Source organism: Cylas formicarius, unplaced genomic scaffold (assembly GCF_029955315.1).
Source record: "Cylas formicarius isolate icCylForm1 unplaced genomic scaffold, icCylForm1.1 PGA_scaffold_8__14_contigs__length_24414737, whole genome shotgun sequence".
Taxonomy (NCBI): Eukaryota; Metazoa; Arthropoda; class Insecta; order Coleoptera; family Brentidae; genus Cylas; species Cylas formicarius.
In genome coordinates, this window is record NW_026844361.1 from 2,129,311 (window position 1) to 2,146,777 (window position 17,467).

Sequence of the window (17,467 nt, forward strand, 5' to 3'; positions counted from 1 at the left end):
GCTACTTGGATTATGATAATGCACATCTAAAACATGCTAACAACTTGAATATAAGATAATGCCATTGACCGTTAGAATGATGGTCTACGATTGATACAACTTATTAATCCCTTTTCGGATATAAAATAAAAGTTGGTATATCTTTGAACGTCAATGATGCTTACAAGCTGGAATGTGTGGTTAAGTCATTAGCAAAGATTTCCATTCGATTATTATTATTATTATTATTATAAAATGATTGATTTTGGTAAATTAAATCGTAAGAAACAGAAAGTCGTCATTTTTATTTAGTTTTCTGTTATATGGATGGAAAACTACTGAGGCAGTAAATAAAACACCTTTTTTAAAACTCCTTAACACCTATATATACTTTTTATACATGTTACGCAACAACATCCGTCATCATAGCGCGTCGCCTATACACCTCTATTTACAACATTGGAAAAAAATGCACCAAGTCAGTGGCGTCCGAGAACTATGTGGTACAGCTTCAGTATCACGTATGACGCTAGATGACTGACTATGAATACTGCGATGACTTTAAACACGGTGTTCAACGCGACGAACCTGCAAAAAAATTGAAAAAATGGAAGAATGAAGCGATGTTATAAAATTATTGAAATTTGAAAGAAGGTTGTATTTTAATTATTGCGAAGAAGTGAAACTTTCCAAAAAAGTTTTATTATTATTACTTATCATATACATTTCTAAATATATAAGATGAATCGGCGGACATTTTATCATTTATAAATTGATATAAAATTAATAGTTATTAAACTATTTTGTGTTGCTTTGGTCGTTGAAAATGCGTCTGTTTAGTTTTTTAATGATAAAACTTAAGAGAATAACGAACCATAAACAGTAAAATTGAACAAACTACTGAATACTCTAATGCCTGTAGAATATACATTTTTTGCAAGATATGTTCACAAAAGAAAGAGGATGTATCTTATTGCTTGCAATAATTCTGTGTTCAAACAGGCCGATTAATGCAAGAGTTTTTAGTAATAAAAATAAAACAAAAAAAGTTTTAATTCACTTGAAACAAAAATCTCTCCTCAGTGATAATATGCTTTTTGGTTTGAGAGTTAGGTAAGATTTAGGGGCTGGGAATTGAACAATTTAATTGCTTCCCAGTTCCTTCGTGCATTATGTTATAAATATTATTTTTGAAGATAATTCCTATTCCTATTCTATCTATATTAATGATATAGGCTCTAATATTTCAAGTCACATTCTGCTATTTGCAGACGGCTTAAAAATGCAAAGGGTATAAGTACACAAAATGACTGCAAGGCTCTGCAGAATGATATAACTACGCTGTTATCATTAGATTTTCTAGAAAACTAAATCCAATTTCTTGCTTGTATTGTATTGTATGTTGATAGTGACTTAAATTTTAACATGCACATTGAAAACTTAGCCAAGTCAGCAATCGGGAACCTCGATTTATTTTCCGCATTTCTTAAGGGTTTGATGATGCTAATAATAATTTCGATAATAATAATAATTCCTATTCAAATTGGACAAGCGACTTAATTTTTCGTTCTTGGAGTCTGAGAGGGCGGGCGCCTCGGTAGTATTTATATATAAACTATGTAATGGTGTCATCGATTGTCCAGAGCTGCTAAAGCAACTTAATTTTCGTACTCTTTCTTTTAATGAACGACATGGTGTTCACTTCCTTCAACGAACTACATTGGAACGAGGGGCGCACTTTTCAGGCGACGAGGAATTTAAAATGAGCTGAGAGCGAGACTGGCGTAGATCTGGAATTATTTATAAAGACTGTCAAGGAATACCTGAAAGGTCTGTGATATTTGCTGTTTCTTCCTAGCTGTCTCATGTCAATGTTAATAGTATATTATGCAACAAGTGCGGTAAATGGCATTTGAGTTTATTGAGTACGAGCGGAGCGAGTGTTTAATAAACGAGTGACTTAAAAAGTTTACCGAACGTGTTGCATACTATACTTTTTCTACGACCGTTAGTTTTTGGATACATTTTCACAAAACAACCCGAATACATTCATTGACATGACCGTCAGAATTGACAAACGTCAAAATTCAAGACGTGGGAAATATCAACGAAAACATCCGATTGCTCTTAAACCCGTGCGGTAAAATCCTGGAAATGTTCGAAGTGGCCTGATCCGTGGAAAACCAAACTGACGCGGTAAAGTGATGCTTCCTGCATGCTGGATAGCTGTGTAATTAGGCATTTTGTAGACGGGATTAGAAAAATGGTTATTATTGTTATCATTTTCTCATTTATCTACTTTTGCTTGTCATTATAACAACTAGGTATGTTTAGTTTTATGCAAAACTGGTGTGTTGAAAACGTTGTCTTGTAATTGGACAGAATCTGTCTGTTAGGGAATAAAGCGTTATTAATATTATTATTAGTATTATAAACCTGCCTTTAGTTCCCATATTGGACGTCAAAACAAAGTTTGTTTAGTCAAATTGTGATATATTGAGCCTCTTATTGATTTCTGTCCACACGGTGGATTTTGCTGACTATTTAAAATATCGTTTAAGTTTGAAAACTCACAACAGCCAAATTAATTCCGATTAGCGAGTTGTTTCAAAAATTTCTGCTGCCCATGCCCTTCCCATAAGTGAAACGAAAACTAAGGTATTAATTTTTAGAAAAAGCGCTAGCTCGTTCGATTCTTGCAAGAATTTGGGTGTGTTTTTTAAAAGCAATCTTCGTTTCGAATCGCACGTGTCTATATATTCAAAGATATTTTGACGCGAAGGTTTCGCGACTCTCTTGTTGTTTCCCTTTTATCTTATTGTAATGTGCCCTCTTCAACAAAGATCAGATAAGACTTCGGAGGCTGTAAAACGGTTGTCTAAGGTTTTGCTATCATATCAGGAAATTTGATCTCTGGATGCCTTAAATTAGACCACTTTAAAATTGTCCAGTCATCAGCGCCCCACTAGTCAGAATTCTCTGTACTCTGTCCCGCGGTACCGTACTGCCATCTATCGGTGTTCTTTCAGCTATAACGCCAATAAATGTTTCAACTCCATTCCAGATGATATCAAGTGCTGCTGAACCGCTTCCGACTTTAGAAATGTCTTAAAACTAATCTATTGTCCAGTTAATACTTTTTTCCTTTTTATTTTGCTTATTTCTTTGCAGAACCTTCGTTCCATTGAAGTGACTAACTATAAAAATGTATTTAAGTTTTTTTTTGTTAAAATGTGTATAAACGTATTTTTATAACCTCTCTTTTACAGAGATACAATCAAATTAAAATCTCTTCATTCAGGGTGGTTCGGTGAGTAGCTTTGCTAGATCTCGCCACTAATACTGATTTATTTTTTATTTTTAGAGATATTAATAAACACCTATTATTATTAATATTATATGGCATGCTCAAAATGGCGCTTTTCACGTGATTTGTGTTTTAATTAAAACTGAGTGGAACAGCAAAATTGGAAATATTATTCGGTAGTGGTAGGTCTGGTTTTCGTCACTCTATACGGCAAATGGTTTTTTATATTCATTCCACGACATAGGTTATGTTGATTATAACTCTCGTCTCGTGGAATGTATATTTGGTGGCCTATCGGGAATTTCTCACCTCCTGTTCCTGATTTTCGATCGCTCGAGCGTCGAATCCGGGTCCTTGAGCAGATAAAGCCTTACCCCCTTGATGTAGCCTCGGAAATAGAGTAGCCACGGCACGTTCGCCATGCTGAATGGGAACAGGAGCTGATCGGTCTTGTTCATCTTCGCCCATAGAGCTTGGACGTTATTGTTGCTGAATTTCCACTCGCGCAGGCTGAAATAGGCCACCGCTCCGGAAAACTTGTGCACCTTTTTGTAAAGGGACAGTAACCTGCGATAAGAAACATACAAACTAATAGGAAAGTGAAAGGAAATGGTTGATTTCTATAAAAATATCAGTCTCAAAGTGTAAATAATCGACTTCGAATTAGATTTTATAAAGACATTTTATAAGGCATCTTGAAAACGTTTGCTGCATATTTTCTTGCAATAAGTATTACAAAATTTGACTTAAGACGCTTCTTTACCAAACTACCTAACTATATATAGCTTTCTAAATTAATCAACAAATTAAAACTTTTGTTTTTGATATAATATAATACAGTCGAAACTCTATGTAGCGAAATTGAAGGGACTGCTTTTTTTCGTTATAAAGAGTTTTCTTTAGGAAGAGTTATAGGCACTTGAAAAATAACAGTACACATATATGTTCTATAATATTTAATTATTTTATATACATATTTTAACATCTGTTTAGGAACATTTTTTGTAAATATTTAAGAACTACATTTATGAATTAGTACGCCAATACGCATCTCGTACTTTGGCTTGTATTTTCATCATTTCTCTAGCTGCTTAACTGAATACAGGGCTTGTTGAATGGTTAGTGGTGGTCCCAAATCAACTTCTTCATCTTCTTCTTCCTCTTGGTGCTATTCTTCACCCTTTCTTGCTTGTTGTAATATGGCTTCTTCTGTCAAGTCAATCAAGGCAAATCCTCATCTATCACCATAAAATCTTACAACTCTTCACTTGTAAACGTAATTGTTGTTTTCAACTGTTTTATCCATTCACTTAGTGGCTGATCATCTTCCAAGTCCTGTTCGCATTCTGTCTCGGTAGTAAGTCCTGCATGACCATAGGAGTGTTGAATTGTTTCTGCTGTCAGCTCTTTCCAAGCTTTAATAATAAAGTTCATTTCCATTAAAATATTCTTCCTGTATCGACTCTTAAGACTTTTTATTAAGCTCTGGTCCATCGGCTGTAATACACTTGTAGATTTGATTTAGAATATGGGGCAGTTATCTAAGAGAAGTAATATTTTCTTCGCCTTTAATTTTGCGTGCCATTTCCGTATCTCCTGCTAGTTTTGGCCACGTCTTCTCCAGCCAATCGTTAATGACGTTTCTGTCGACATCACGGGCTTCGCCAATTATGTGTCCATAATTTTTTTGAACTTCCCCAACCATCCTTCCGAAGCCTTGAAATAGATAATGCCAAGCTGTTCAGCAAACTTTCCTGCTTTTAGTTTTACGATAATCTCAGATAGTGGTACATTTTTAAGACGTTGCTGTTGGGACCACTGCAACATTCCCGATAAAAATCTTCAAATTTTGGCTTTCTTAGTTTTTTACTAGAACTGCCTGCCGCTTCAGCCTGAATGATATTTTCTTTGCACTTCCAAATCGTGGATAGAGTCGACGGTGTCAGTCCGTGTCGACGTCCCACATCACTTTTCTTTTCTCTCCGTTCTATCTCCCGAATTAAAGCAACTTTATCATCTAGAGATAAAATTTTTCTCTTACTCTGCCATCCTCGCCGTATTCACTAAGCCAAATTAGAACTGATTGAATTAATGGTGTGCTTTTATACATACCGATAAACGCGTTGACATAATCACTTATTACGAGAAAAACACTTAGGATGACCAGGTTCTCGGTAATTTAATTATTAGGGTTAGGAATTCTGAAAAGCTAAGAGACTCCATTAATTACAAGTCGGCCTACATTACTTACTTTGCAAAGTTTCGCTATAGAGGGTTTTCACATAATCATAATGATAAAACCTGAGATTTCGATGACTTAAACAATTTGCATGGAACTTGGTTTATTATCCTATTTTTTAATTTGTCGTGGTTAAATCATAAAGTTTGTTGCTTTTTGGATAATATAATCAAGATATTATAACAATACCCTAATTTTCTCCTGGGGGTGGACAACAAAATAATAAAATTTGCGTGGCACTCTGTAGTAATTTGATCTCTAATTGCGTTTGAATCAAAAACAGTAATCCAAAATATGTTTGCTCTAAATAAAAGCCTGAGTGGAGCTCTCTCCTAAATTTTGTCCTGTTGGGTAGGCAACCAACTTGGCACCAACTTGTCCAAAGTAGTAAAAATCAACATTCTGTGGTACTTCGATCTACCGTTATGTCTGAATCAAAGAGACTGAACCAAAATTGTAGAAAGCTTGTTAGTCAGTATCCAAATAAACTCACGTAAAACTGTGCTTTTTAATATTTTATTAAAGCAAAACCGAAACTCCATGCGCAAACTGACCTTAATTGATCATGGTAACAAAACGTTGAAGAGATGTAGACCATCAAAAAAGTAAGTAATGCGAATTAATCATATTTAATGAAACCAACTAATTTAACAGCAGTTACAAACTAATATTTGAAATTTTACAAAAACAGTAGTATTTTGTCTAAACTAGTAATTTTTGATCTATGGTCGCGTCTGTATAAAAGACATTAATCCAAAATGTGATTGGTCTGATCTGAGCTCTCTCGCGCAATTCGCAATTTGGGGTCTTTACTTTGGTCGCTTCATTTAGTATTTAAACAAAAAGTGGTCCCGTTAGGTGCCACCGAGTGCCTACTTGCCTGGGCTTGTTTCCTGTCGCGACGAGCATCATGTCGATAAAAAATGCGGGCAGCACGTGCAACAGCACCTTCGCCAGCCAATAAAACTCCCTGCGTACCACCAGGAACGTGATGCTGCACCAGATGGCGTTCGAGAGCGGATACTGCAGTCCGTGGATGAAGTTCAGGTCCATGAACTCGCGCCAGAAGATCGGGTTCTCCGGTGAGGACACGTAGTTGTAGACGGGGACGCTCTCCGCGGTCCGGGGGTTGTCCTCGCGGGCTACGTCCCACGCGCACGCCACCATGGCGGCCACGCAGGTGTCCACGGGCACCAATTCGGCAGTTTTATCCGGGTCGCAGCGTACCACCCTCAGGGCTCCGGATATAGTACCCGCTGCGACACCCGTGGGGCCGTACATGTTGTCTATCCATCCAGGTACGGGCTCTTTGTACGTCGATACGACTGAAATCGAAATGGTATAATTAGTCTATAGGTAAACCCATAGATCAGGTATCGACAATATTTCACGTTTTTCACCGAAACTTCCACAGGCTACTGTTATTCTATTCTGTTAATCTTCTGCGTCTGGAACTGGCTCCCATTCTACTCTGCACTTGTTTATATATTGTTTGAGGGGAACGGAGCTAAAAGAGGGGCATGACTGATTCCCATATTGGCGAAAGGTTATGATCTGAGTCGTGGTTAAAATTGGTTGCTTATAGATTTCTATAGATTCTCGGATTTTTCGTTGATAGAAGAATTGATTGCATGCGAGAATATAGAGAAGATAAGTTTATTTGTCGTAGTTTTAAGGGTCTTTCATGTTCTTTGAAACTAGTTGATATTTTTCATCCTGTCTCTCTCCTTGCCGGTATACTCCTGGTATCTCAAACGCAATTTTGTTTTTGACGGATCGAAGGTGTTTTTGGACAAGTCGTGTGTAGTGGTTTTGACGTTATATTTATTTAGAACTTTAGATATGTGGTGAGTAAGTGGCAAGTGTGAGGTTGCTTGCGAAATCAGTATCTTTGGAAGGTTTCAGTAATGTGTATATTTATAACTCTAATGTGAAAATTACTAGAGAGAAGAACAGATGTAAGGTGTTTTAATTTTGGGTTCGGTGACTAGGGTTGAAAGAGTTTTGTAAGCAAGGGAGTTGATAATCGAATATATTTGAGCCGGATGGTGATGTAAAAATGTATTAAGGTATCGGTCTGTGGGTGTAGGTTTTCTGTAAATAAATTCAGTGATAGGTATGATTTTCTATTGCCAACAATCTTCAGGAATTGGAGGTTACTATTTCTTTCTAATTCAATGGTAAAACGTCTGTTAGAGTGAATAGAGTTTAAACGACTAAGAAAATCTTGGAAGAATTATTGACCATCAGGTCAAATAAGAAAAGTATCATCAACGTAGCGTTTCCATAACTTGGATTTTATATGGAAATTATAGATGACTTTCTTTTCAAAAGCTTCTATAAATATATTTGCGATGACAGTGATAACTGAGAAAACATAGCTATTCCAACCTTCCAAAGACAATGAGTTCGAAAACAACCCCACACTTGCCACTGTTCCATCATTGATCATATATCAATAGTTCTTAAGAAATATAACGTCAAAACTAAACCAAAAACTGCCGAGGAGTTTATTTGTCGTAATTTTAAATATAATGTGTATCAAAAACTAAAATTCTTGCATGCTATCAGTTCTTCTACCAACGAAAAATCTAAGAATCCATAGAATGGAATTCAGTCATGCCCCTCCGCCCATTCAAACAATATATAAGCACGTACAGAGTAGAATGCGAACCGACGCAGGAGGATTAAAGAAGATTTGCAAATAGGAAGTTCCTTTGAAAAACATCCGTCACCCTTACTAGAGGGTGTTTTTTGCTGAGGTATAGAACTTTAAGTTCCCGGCACTTTTTTAACTGGCGGCCATTTTGTCAACAGTCTGGTGATTTATGTTCAATTTGGTTTGGCATTTCAACATGAATAGCTTCTAAATTGTGCAAATTTATTTAAAAAATCATGGTCCTACGCCTATTTTAAGGTCCATCATAGGTCCATAATCGTCCATCAGAGCACCTTATTCGACTTCTTACAGTGCGTATACAAGTTATCACTTTATAGAAGATTTTGCGGAAAGATCTTGGTTTGCGCCCTTACAAAATCCAAAAATTGAAGTTAGCAAGGCGTAGATTCGGTGAATGGGTCCAAAACAATGGCCGTTGATCCGGATTTTCGAAGCGAATTTTGTTAAGCGATAAAGCTCACTTTTAGTTGAATGTTGTGTATGTTGAGTCACCGTTATCTCCAGAAACACTGGTGTACTTTATGGGCTAGTGAAATGTTTGGTCCGTACTTCTTTAAGTTACAGTCAACGGTGATTGTTATAGAGCCATCAATTGAATAGTTATTATGTAAAGGAGCAATGGTTTCAACAAGACGGCGCAACATGTCAGTTGACCTCTAGGATCGTGTCATTTAACGCCGCTAGACTATTAATTCTTGAAAATTGGACCTCCAAATTGGACTGCGTCCGAGCCAGCCGTGGCGGTTATACGCCAGAAGTCATATTTAAATTACTATGCGAGAAAATTATCTTTCGAGCAGGATAAATTTCGTCTCCATTAAAAAAATCAACTTTGTTTATCGAGTTTTAAGAATCCGGATGGAAATTACGCCTCTCGGAGGTCGATTCAGAAACTCCAAAATGATTACCAGCGTTTCATCTTGACCTGCAGACTCAATTTCTAAAAATTATTTATTATCCTACCTATTCCGGGTCGAAAAATTCCGATCGGGAGTCCGTTCCCGACGTTTCGGACGACGGATTCGGCCAGAGCTTTGGTGAAGGTGTAAGTGTTGGGCCACTTTCCTAAAATTCTACAAATAAGCGCGTATGATAGCGGTTGTCTAACGCGCGGTTATTAAATTTATACCTGGGGGTGCAGACTTCGGCTTCTTCGGGGGTTAATTTTTGCAGCGCCCTCTCCAGGTCCTCGTAGTCGACCGGCACGTCGTAGCACTTTTCTTCTATCGTTTGCTGCGTGCAATGGGAGTAGGCGGTGGAAATGTGCAGCACGGACTGCAAATGGGGAGAGTACTTGTAAAATTTAGCGGCACAAATATTTTGTTGGACATTGGGCAATATTTCTTACATTATCTTTTGAAACTGCGCAAAAATTGACAGGAAGAATACAAAAGCGAAATAACAATCAATAACATGTAATAATAAAGACGGCGTTTGAAAAAGATGCGGCAATGTTTCAGGAAAAAAGTTTTTTTTTCAGGGAAAAAGTTCCCATAGGTGAAACAACTTAATTAAACTCATTTCTATAAAACAGCATCATAGATAATGACTGTAGGAATATTTTAAGAACGAAAAACAGTTAATCGAGTTATATGTCCCAAACTGCAGATGAAGCCCATTGAAGCTATTTATTCGATTGTAATATTGTAAAATACGCTCTTAATTATTCCAACCTTTGTAACGGCCAGTTCGAATAAAACTTTATTTCGTTTTTCGTGTAATAAATGTTTTTAAAAACGCTCTCCCGAATTTTGAACATTTAAGTGGCGCAGTCGGAACGGATTTTCTAAGTGCAGTACTGGTGGACAATTAACCAGAATCTTCTGGGAGTTTCTTTGAAATCGCCAATCGAGGAAAGTTCGAAAACATTTGGACACCCGCTACGTGGATTTTCAAATCCTTCAGCACGCAGAACCTGCAGCAAGGGAAGCAGAACGACGGTCTACGAAGGTACAACCCGCATGCGACGAGTTGGAAAATTGAGCCGGAAAGGAGACGGAGAAATACGAAACCGTAAGTGCCATTTCCTTTTGCCCCTCCGATACCTCTGTATAAGGTCACTTGAACGGATAGTTTAGGGCTCGCATTGCACGCGATTAGGTTAAGAAAACAAGAAAAGAAAAAAGAAACAAATCAAATCAAATCGTAAATGAGCGATTCTGAAATCGAAAACCTCGAAAAACAATTCAATTCAATTTTAAAGTTAGGGAACAAAACACAAAAAAGAGTCAAAACAATGACCCAACAAGGAAGCTGAGGTAGTATGAGTAGTGCGGAACCTAGATTTAATTGGAATCTTTTTAAATCTAAAGTAGATAACATAAAACCTTATGACGGAAATAGCGACACGCTAAACAAATTTATTGCGAAAGATTAATAAATTCCTACGTTAGTTTAGGAGATGCGGAACTAAATAGCCATATCTTCGATTGTATCATACACAAACTAGTAGGGAAAGCAGAGTTAATGGTAGGAAACCGATCAGATTTGACAGATTGGTTAAGCATAAAAAATTTAATGCTTCGCAGATAGGAGAAATTAAGATTGTCTAATTCAGGAATTAACTAGAACAAGACCGTTCAAAAACTAACATTTAGTTGATTTCGGTGGTAGGCTACAACTTTTAAAGAGTAGTGTAATACAGCGGATTAGTAATTCAGAAGATTTAGATCAAAATGAAAAACTATTCCATGTTAATTATTACAACAAAATCGCGCTCGATACATTCAAAGCTGGATGCACCGGGACGCTCAATAACAACATGCATTTGAAACAACCGGATTATTTAGAGGAAGCCATTGCTTATGTTTCTGAATTTGAAAATTACGAAGTACGATGTTAACGGTGTGCACGTATTTTCAATCGCTCCGATATTTTCGAATTTTCCCAGTGATATAGTGTAAAGTAATTTTTATTTTTTTTGGTGAAGTGAAACACAAACATTGCCATGAGCAGTGCAAGTGATGGCAGAAGAAGTAAATTAAAAGGGAACCCAAAAACAAGGCATTTTTCTATTGGATCCCTGCCCGCCCAAGAAATAACAAAAAGTGAATATCTAGACGTAGACAAAAAAACGGAGGAGATAAGAACGTACATAAATAAATATAACACAGAAAAAACAGTAGATAAACATGAACAAAAAATGGTTGATTCTGGTAAGGACGATCAAGTCAATAAAAATATGACTGATAACGTTTCTTCACAAATTATACAGGGTGGAACTAAATCATCAGGTGCTATTAATGAATTTAAAAACATGGATATTTTTAAGCCAAAACATAATGTGTTGCGTACACCTCCAAAAATAGTACACACACAAGAGCAGGTGAATACAGAACAATTTTCTAATAAGAGATTGAGATCAGAAGTAAGTCCAGAAGTGGAGGAAAATCATAAAAAGAGACAAGCGGAACCTAATGAAAATGAAAACAGATCTACAAAACTGGATTTCTCCGAAAATTTTATTCAGAAAATGTTTGACAACTTAGATACAATTAACGAGTTGGCAAGTAAAACAGTTGGATTGTTCTCTAAGGATGATCAGGAACGTTTAAAAGAAGCACATAATAACATCCATAAACTCCTTACCGTAATAGTGTTTAACTATGGTAGAATAGAAAACGAGAATGTGAAGTTTAAAAGTCAGTTGGTTTTAAATGACGTGGTTAGTAAGACGTCAAAAATGATTATCCAAGAAGAAGGAATGGATAATGAATTAAAGAAAAATACCTTTGCCGACGTGCTGACAACTACCATAAATAAAAACCAGAATAATACATACACCAGCACTGATGTGAACACTATTAATAAAAAGAGTGAATCGTGGGTAACGCCAACAACGAACAAGAGGCACGAAACGATTATTCGTGTCGAAAATGTCACAGATCCAAAAGAAGCCCTCAGACAGTTTAAAAAAGAAATAAACAATGCGAATATTGGAAAAGGTTTTAAAAGTGTCAAGCAAACCAAAAGCGGCGTTATAATTTTGGAAAGTTTTGACAAGGATCAGCAAAATAAATTAAAAGTTGCCATACAAGAAATAGAATATCTGAAATTTAAGGAGTCCCATATCAATGACCCCATGTTTATGGTAACTGGAATTCAAAAGGGCTTTTCAAATGAAGAGTTTCTCGAGGAATTAGAAGGACTGAACAACGAAATTGTGCAGGAACTTGGATATAATATATGTGACAAAATCCAAGTAATAGCGAAAAAGCAGTGTCGCAACCCGACTAAGGAAAACTGGATTCTTCAAGCCCCGCCACCCATCTCAAAATGGTTTTTGAAAAAAGGGATAATATTTTTCGATCTGATAATGGTTTACGTACAAGAACACTATAATTTGTAATGTAATGTAACTAAATATTGCTCTGAGAAAGAATGTTGTCACAAATGTGGAAAGGAACACAAAGCGGCGGATTGTACTGAAAATGTTTTAAATTGTTCAAACTGCATAAAGTTAAAGCTAGATGATTGGAAGCACTCTGCCAGAGACAAAAGTTGCCCGGCATATAGAAGAAGGTTAAAAGCATATAGAAATAATATTAATTATAATGATTTTTTATAAAAGGGACCCCAATAGTGAGTACAGGTTGTCGGTCAAAGGAGTGTGTTACAAATACTTTAGTTGATAAAGGGAGACACTCTGCAGATGAATGCTCCATAATTCATCAAAACGTCCAATCGTTAGGGAATGCGGTGGACAGCATAAATAACATGCTTCAAAATAACCTTTCATGTAAATTGTTGTGTGTAACAGAACACTGGAAAACTCAGGCAGAATTAAAAACGTTAGTGATCAAAGACTTTGACCTAGTAAGTGCCTTCTGTCGAGAACATAGAGAACATGGAGGAAGCGCTATTTATGTGCATAAATCTGTGAGGTGTAAACCGAGAAATAACCTAAGTGAATTATCAATAAAAAAAGTTTTTGAGTTCACAGCAGTAGAGTGCACATTTAAGAAAGATCGGTTAATAGTTTTGTCAATTTACAGACCTCCATCAGGAATTATAGACGTCTTCTTATATTGCTTAGAAAAGGTACTCTTAGATATATTTAAGGAAAATAAAAAAATTGTTATAGCGGGGGATTTTAATATAGACATGCTTAGAGAAAATGAACACAAATTAAGCTTAATTTCACTAATGGCTTCATTTAACCTTTTGCCTACGGTTTTTGAAAACACAAGGGTAACGTCACATACAGCAAGCTGTATTGACAACATCTTTGTGAATTGTGAATACGGAAACACTCTAGTATTTGACGCTTTCATTTCTGATCATACTGCTCAGAAAATTATATTACCTTTAGAGAATTTTAGACAACATACGGCTCATTTGAAAAGAATCTTTTCAGAAAAAAATAAGCAAACCTTTATAAACTGCCTACAAGAACAAAAGTGGGAGGATGTAATTATGTCAGAAACGGATGATGTCAATCAAGAGTGGAACTTTTTTATGAATCTTTTCTCTACACTGTTTGATCAACGTTTTCCTAAAAAAACAATAAGAAACGCTAGTGGTGTAAATCATATAAAGATAATGATGAGATTAGAGAATGTAAACGAAAACTAGATATCTTGTTAGTTTTGGCTAGACAAAGTGCTCGATATAAACAGGAATACAGATTTGTTAAGCGAAAATATGATAATCTTTTGAAAACTGAACGATCTCAGGCATATGACATTAAGCTAAAGCTTTCTGATAATAAAACCAAATGCATGTGGTCAATATGCAATGAGATTTTGGGTGGAAACAGTTTAGGGGCTGACATTGGTATGAGTGAGGATCCTAATCAAATGTCAAATGATTTTAATGAATATCTGTTGAACGTTGTACCTGAATTATTGGAAAACCTAAAAAAAAGGCCATTTTCCAATAAAATACCCGTAAATTCACAGTCCATGTTTTTAACACCGGTAACACCAGATGAAATCTGTCATTTGGCTGAACAAATTAAAAATAAACATAGTAGTGGAATAGACGAGATTCCAACCAGTATAATAAAAATTTCTGTCCCGTATGCAAGTGAAGTGTTGTGTCTTTTGATTAATGAATCATTTGAAAATGGCGTTTTCCCAGACCAACTTTAAACAGCATTAATAAAACCGATCTATAAAAAGGGAGATCCGGAAATAATTACCAATTATAGACCAATTAGCCTTTTGCCCGGGTTTTCTAAAGTATTTGAGATGGCTATTTGCAAAAGACTCCAAGAGTTTTTTAATAAATATAAAATGTTCAACAATCATCAGCATGGTTATGTAGCTAATAAATCAACAGAAACCGCTATATTTCAGTTTATAAAAACAATTTTAAAACACTTGAAGGGCGAAAGAATAGCTTTAGGTACGTGCTTAGATCTTTCTAGAGCATACGACTGTATAGACAGGGACTTATTGCTCAAAAAATTGGATTTATATGGTGTAAGAGGTAATGTTCTAAAATTGTTTGAATCATACTTAATAGGAAGGAAGCAACAAGTAACAATAACCCAAAATGGCACTAGTTATTTTTCGGATATTAAGGAAAATAGTCTGGGCATAGCACAAGGTAGTATTCTTGGTCGAATTTTATTTATTATTTTTGTGAATGACTTGTATTTAGTAACACAGTCAGAAGAAGAGAGCATGATATGCTATGCGGATGATACCAACCTGCTTGTAGGTGGAAATAATCTCACTAACGTTAGTGATAAAGGCAACGATATTTTTACAAGGGCATATGACTGGTTTCTAGGAAATAAATTGATATTAAACAAAGAGAAAACGAAGTTAATTATGTTTAGAACTAAATTATGTAGAGTTGAAATACCATTAAGAATACGGTTAGGTAAAGAAAATATTACTATTGTAAATAACACTAAATTCTTAGGTTTACAAATTGACGAATTTCTTGATTGGTCTGAACATATTGATTATCTGCTAAATAAATTAAATTCAATTTGTTATGGAATTCGAGTCGTTGCAAATTATATGAATAAGGAAACTTTAAAAATTATGTACTTTGCAAACTTTCAGTCGCGCATGAGGTATGGAATTATCTTTTGGGGGGGTAGTGGTCAACTACAGAAAATTTTCGTGGTTCAAAAGAGAACTCTTCGGACTGTCAAAAAAATGCAATTTAGAGAGAGCTGTAGAGGGGCGTTCAAGACTGAAGGTATTTTTACTGTATATGCTTTATATATTTATGAAGCATTGATATTCTTCTTTAAAAATCGAAAGGACTTCGAACCACAGATATTTCATAGATATAATACCAGAACCCTAAATGTAAATTACCCTATTCACCGTTTAACCTTAACTGAAAGGAGTCCTTATTATATGTGCCTGAGATTGTATAATAAATTACCAAATGAGGTAAAAACAATTGCAACTCTAAAAATCTTTAAATATACAATAAAAAAGTTATTGATAGAGTTAGAACCTTACTCCATAGAAGATTTTTTCTGTAAAATTTAAATAATTGTAAATACGATGTAATTGAAATTTGTAACAATATCTGGTGCTTTTTCCTTTTTTGACGCCGATTTCCTTTGTGTTTGGTATATTATGTTTAGGTAATGTATTTATGACACAATGTGAAATAAAGTTGATTATTATTATTATTATTATTATTATTGAACAAAACGTCGAAACACAAAATCCAAATGACGAAAATTTTCACGAACTCAGCCCAACAAACAATCTACCCTAGTAGAAATTAATATTTCTTCTAACAACGCTTTACCGTATATTCAAATACGTAAACCAAATATTAAACTACTAATAGACACGGGTAGCTCACGTTCGATATTACGCCCAACTATCGCTGAAAAATATTTTCCAAATTGCATTTATCATAAAAACAATGAAATAAAGACAGCAGTAGGAAGTCAAAATACCAGATTTCAAGCTAGCATACAAGCATTTTCTGAATTTAACATCGATTATCGAATAGATTTTATCTTATTTAATTTTCACGACTTTTTTGACGGAGTGATAGGTTTAACTGACTTAATTAATATGAATCTGAATATCGATTTAATAAATAAAAAGCTAATAGGATTTAACAACGAAATTCCATTTAAATACAGAAAACCATTAACACAATGTTTGAAAAAGGAAAGCAAAGTCGAACACACTAAAGAATTCATTGATTCTTTTAATACGCGTAAAAATGCGCTAACTTCAGAGCCAGTATTATCTTATCCGGACTTTATAAAGAGGTTTGAATTAACAACCGACGCATCGAAATATGCCATCTCAGGAATTTTATCCCAAGACGGACACCCAATATGCTACGCATCAAGAACGCTGAACCCAGCAGTGATTAAATATAAAAAAGGTAAAAACAACCAAGTAGCGGACGCTTTATCACGATATCCAATAGATATGAACGCTCCTGAAACTGACTCAATATTTAACAACTTAGGAGACGCAGATGAAATTATAGGCGACTTTTTATTACACGATAACGATGAATTGCCAAATCTACACGACTTAACGTTAGATGAAATTTTGTTTAAACCGGAAGAACAAAAAATTAAAATTTTATCGGACATTCAAATTAAACTCCCGTTTAACCAACGGGAAAATCAAAAAGATTTAAAAAGAAAATGAGACAGTACATTCCTCAGCGGAAAACCCAATTTTCGAAATTCCAATTTCGGAAAAACCATTAAATCATTTTAAGAATCAAATAATATTAACAACAGGAGATGTAGGAAAATTTTTAATAAAGAAAGAAAACATATTTAATAATAATCGATTTTATATCACAATCCCGAAAAATGACCCCATGCCAAATATTCTATAAATCATAAAAGAATACTTTAACCCGAAAACTACTTATGCAATTTACTTTGAAGCAGAAAATTTAATTAGAATTTTCGCTGTAACATTGCAAAACACTTTCAAAAATTCAGCATTTAAAATAATTCATTGTAATGTAGTTCTCGAAGACATCGAAACCCAAGATGACCAACAAGAAAAAACAAAATTTAGAAGTAAAGAACTTCCAAAATTTAAAAAGATACCGTTAATACACCAAACGGAAAATAAATTAATAACAACAAAGACAAATTACCATAAAAGTAGTGCAAAGAGGCCAAAGGTTAATAAAAATCTATTCTTTCAGGAAACCAATGAAAATCAAAATGTTGACTCTTCTACTCGTAGCAGTTCTAACCGAACGAATAATAACGACAGACGTACAAGTTACCAAACTCGTAAATCCTATACTTCCTATCCAGATAGGTAACGCGAAGTTAATTTATAACAAA

The 17,467-nt window shown here is 35.1% G+C and overlaps 1 protein-coding gene across 1 annotated transcript in view; it reads right to left on the bottom strand.

The window, feature by feature from the left end:
• Positions 1-355: 355 nt before the first annotated feature.
• LOC132706556 (fatty acyl-CoA reductase wat-like) overlaps positions 356-17,467 on the bottom strand; it is a 63,883-nt gene continuing 46,771 nt past the window's right edge. The window contains exons 4-8 of the mRNA XM_060677938.1: positions 9,335-9,480; positions 9,169-9,278; positions 6,406-6,850; positions 3,596-3,853; positions 356-567 (exon numbers count right to left, since the gene is read on the bottom strand). Coding sequence (XP_060533921.1) covers positions 459-567; positions 3,596-3,853; positions 6,406-6,850; positions 9,169-9,278; positions 9,335-9,480 — 1,068 coding nt within the window. The 3' untranslated portion in view covers positions 356-458. The remainder of the gene's footprint in view (positions 568-3,595; positions 3,854-6,405; positions 6,851-9,168; positions 9,279-9,334; positions 9,481-17,467) is intronic.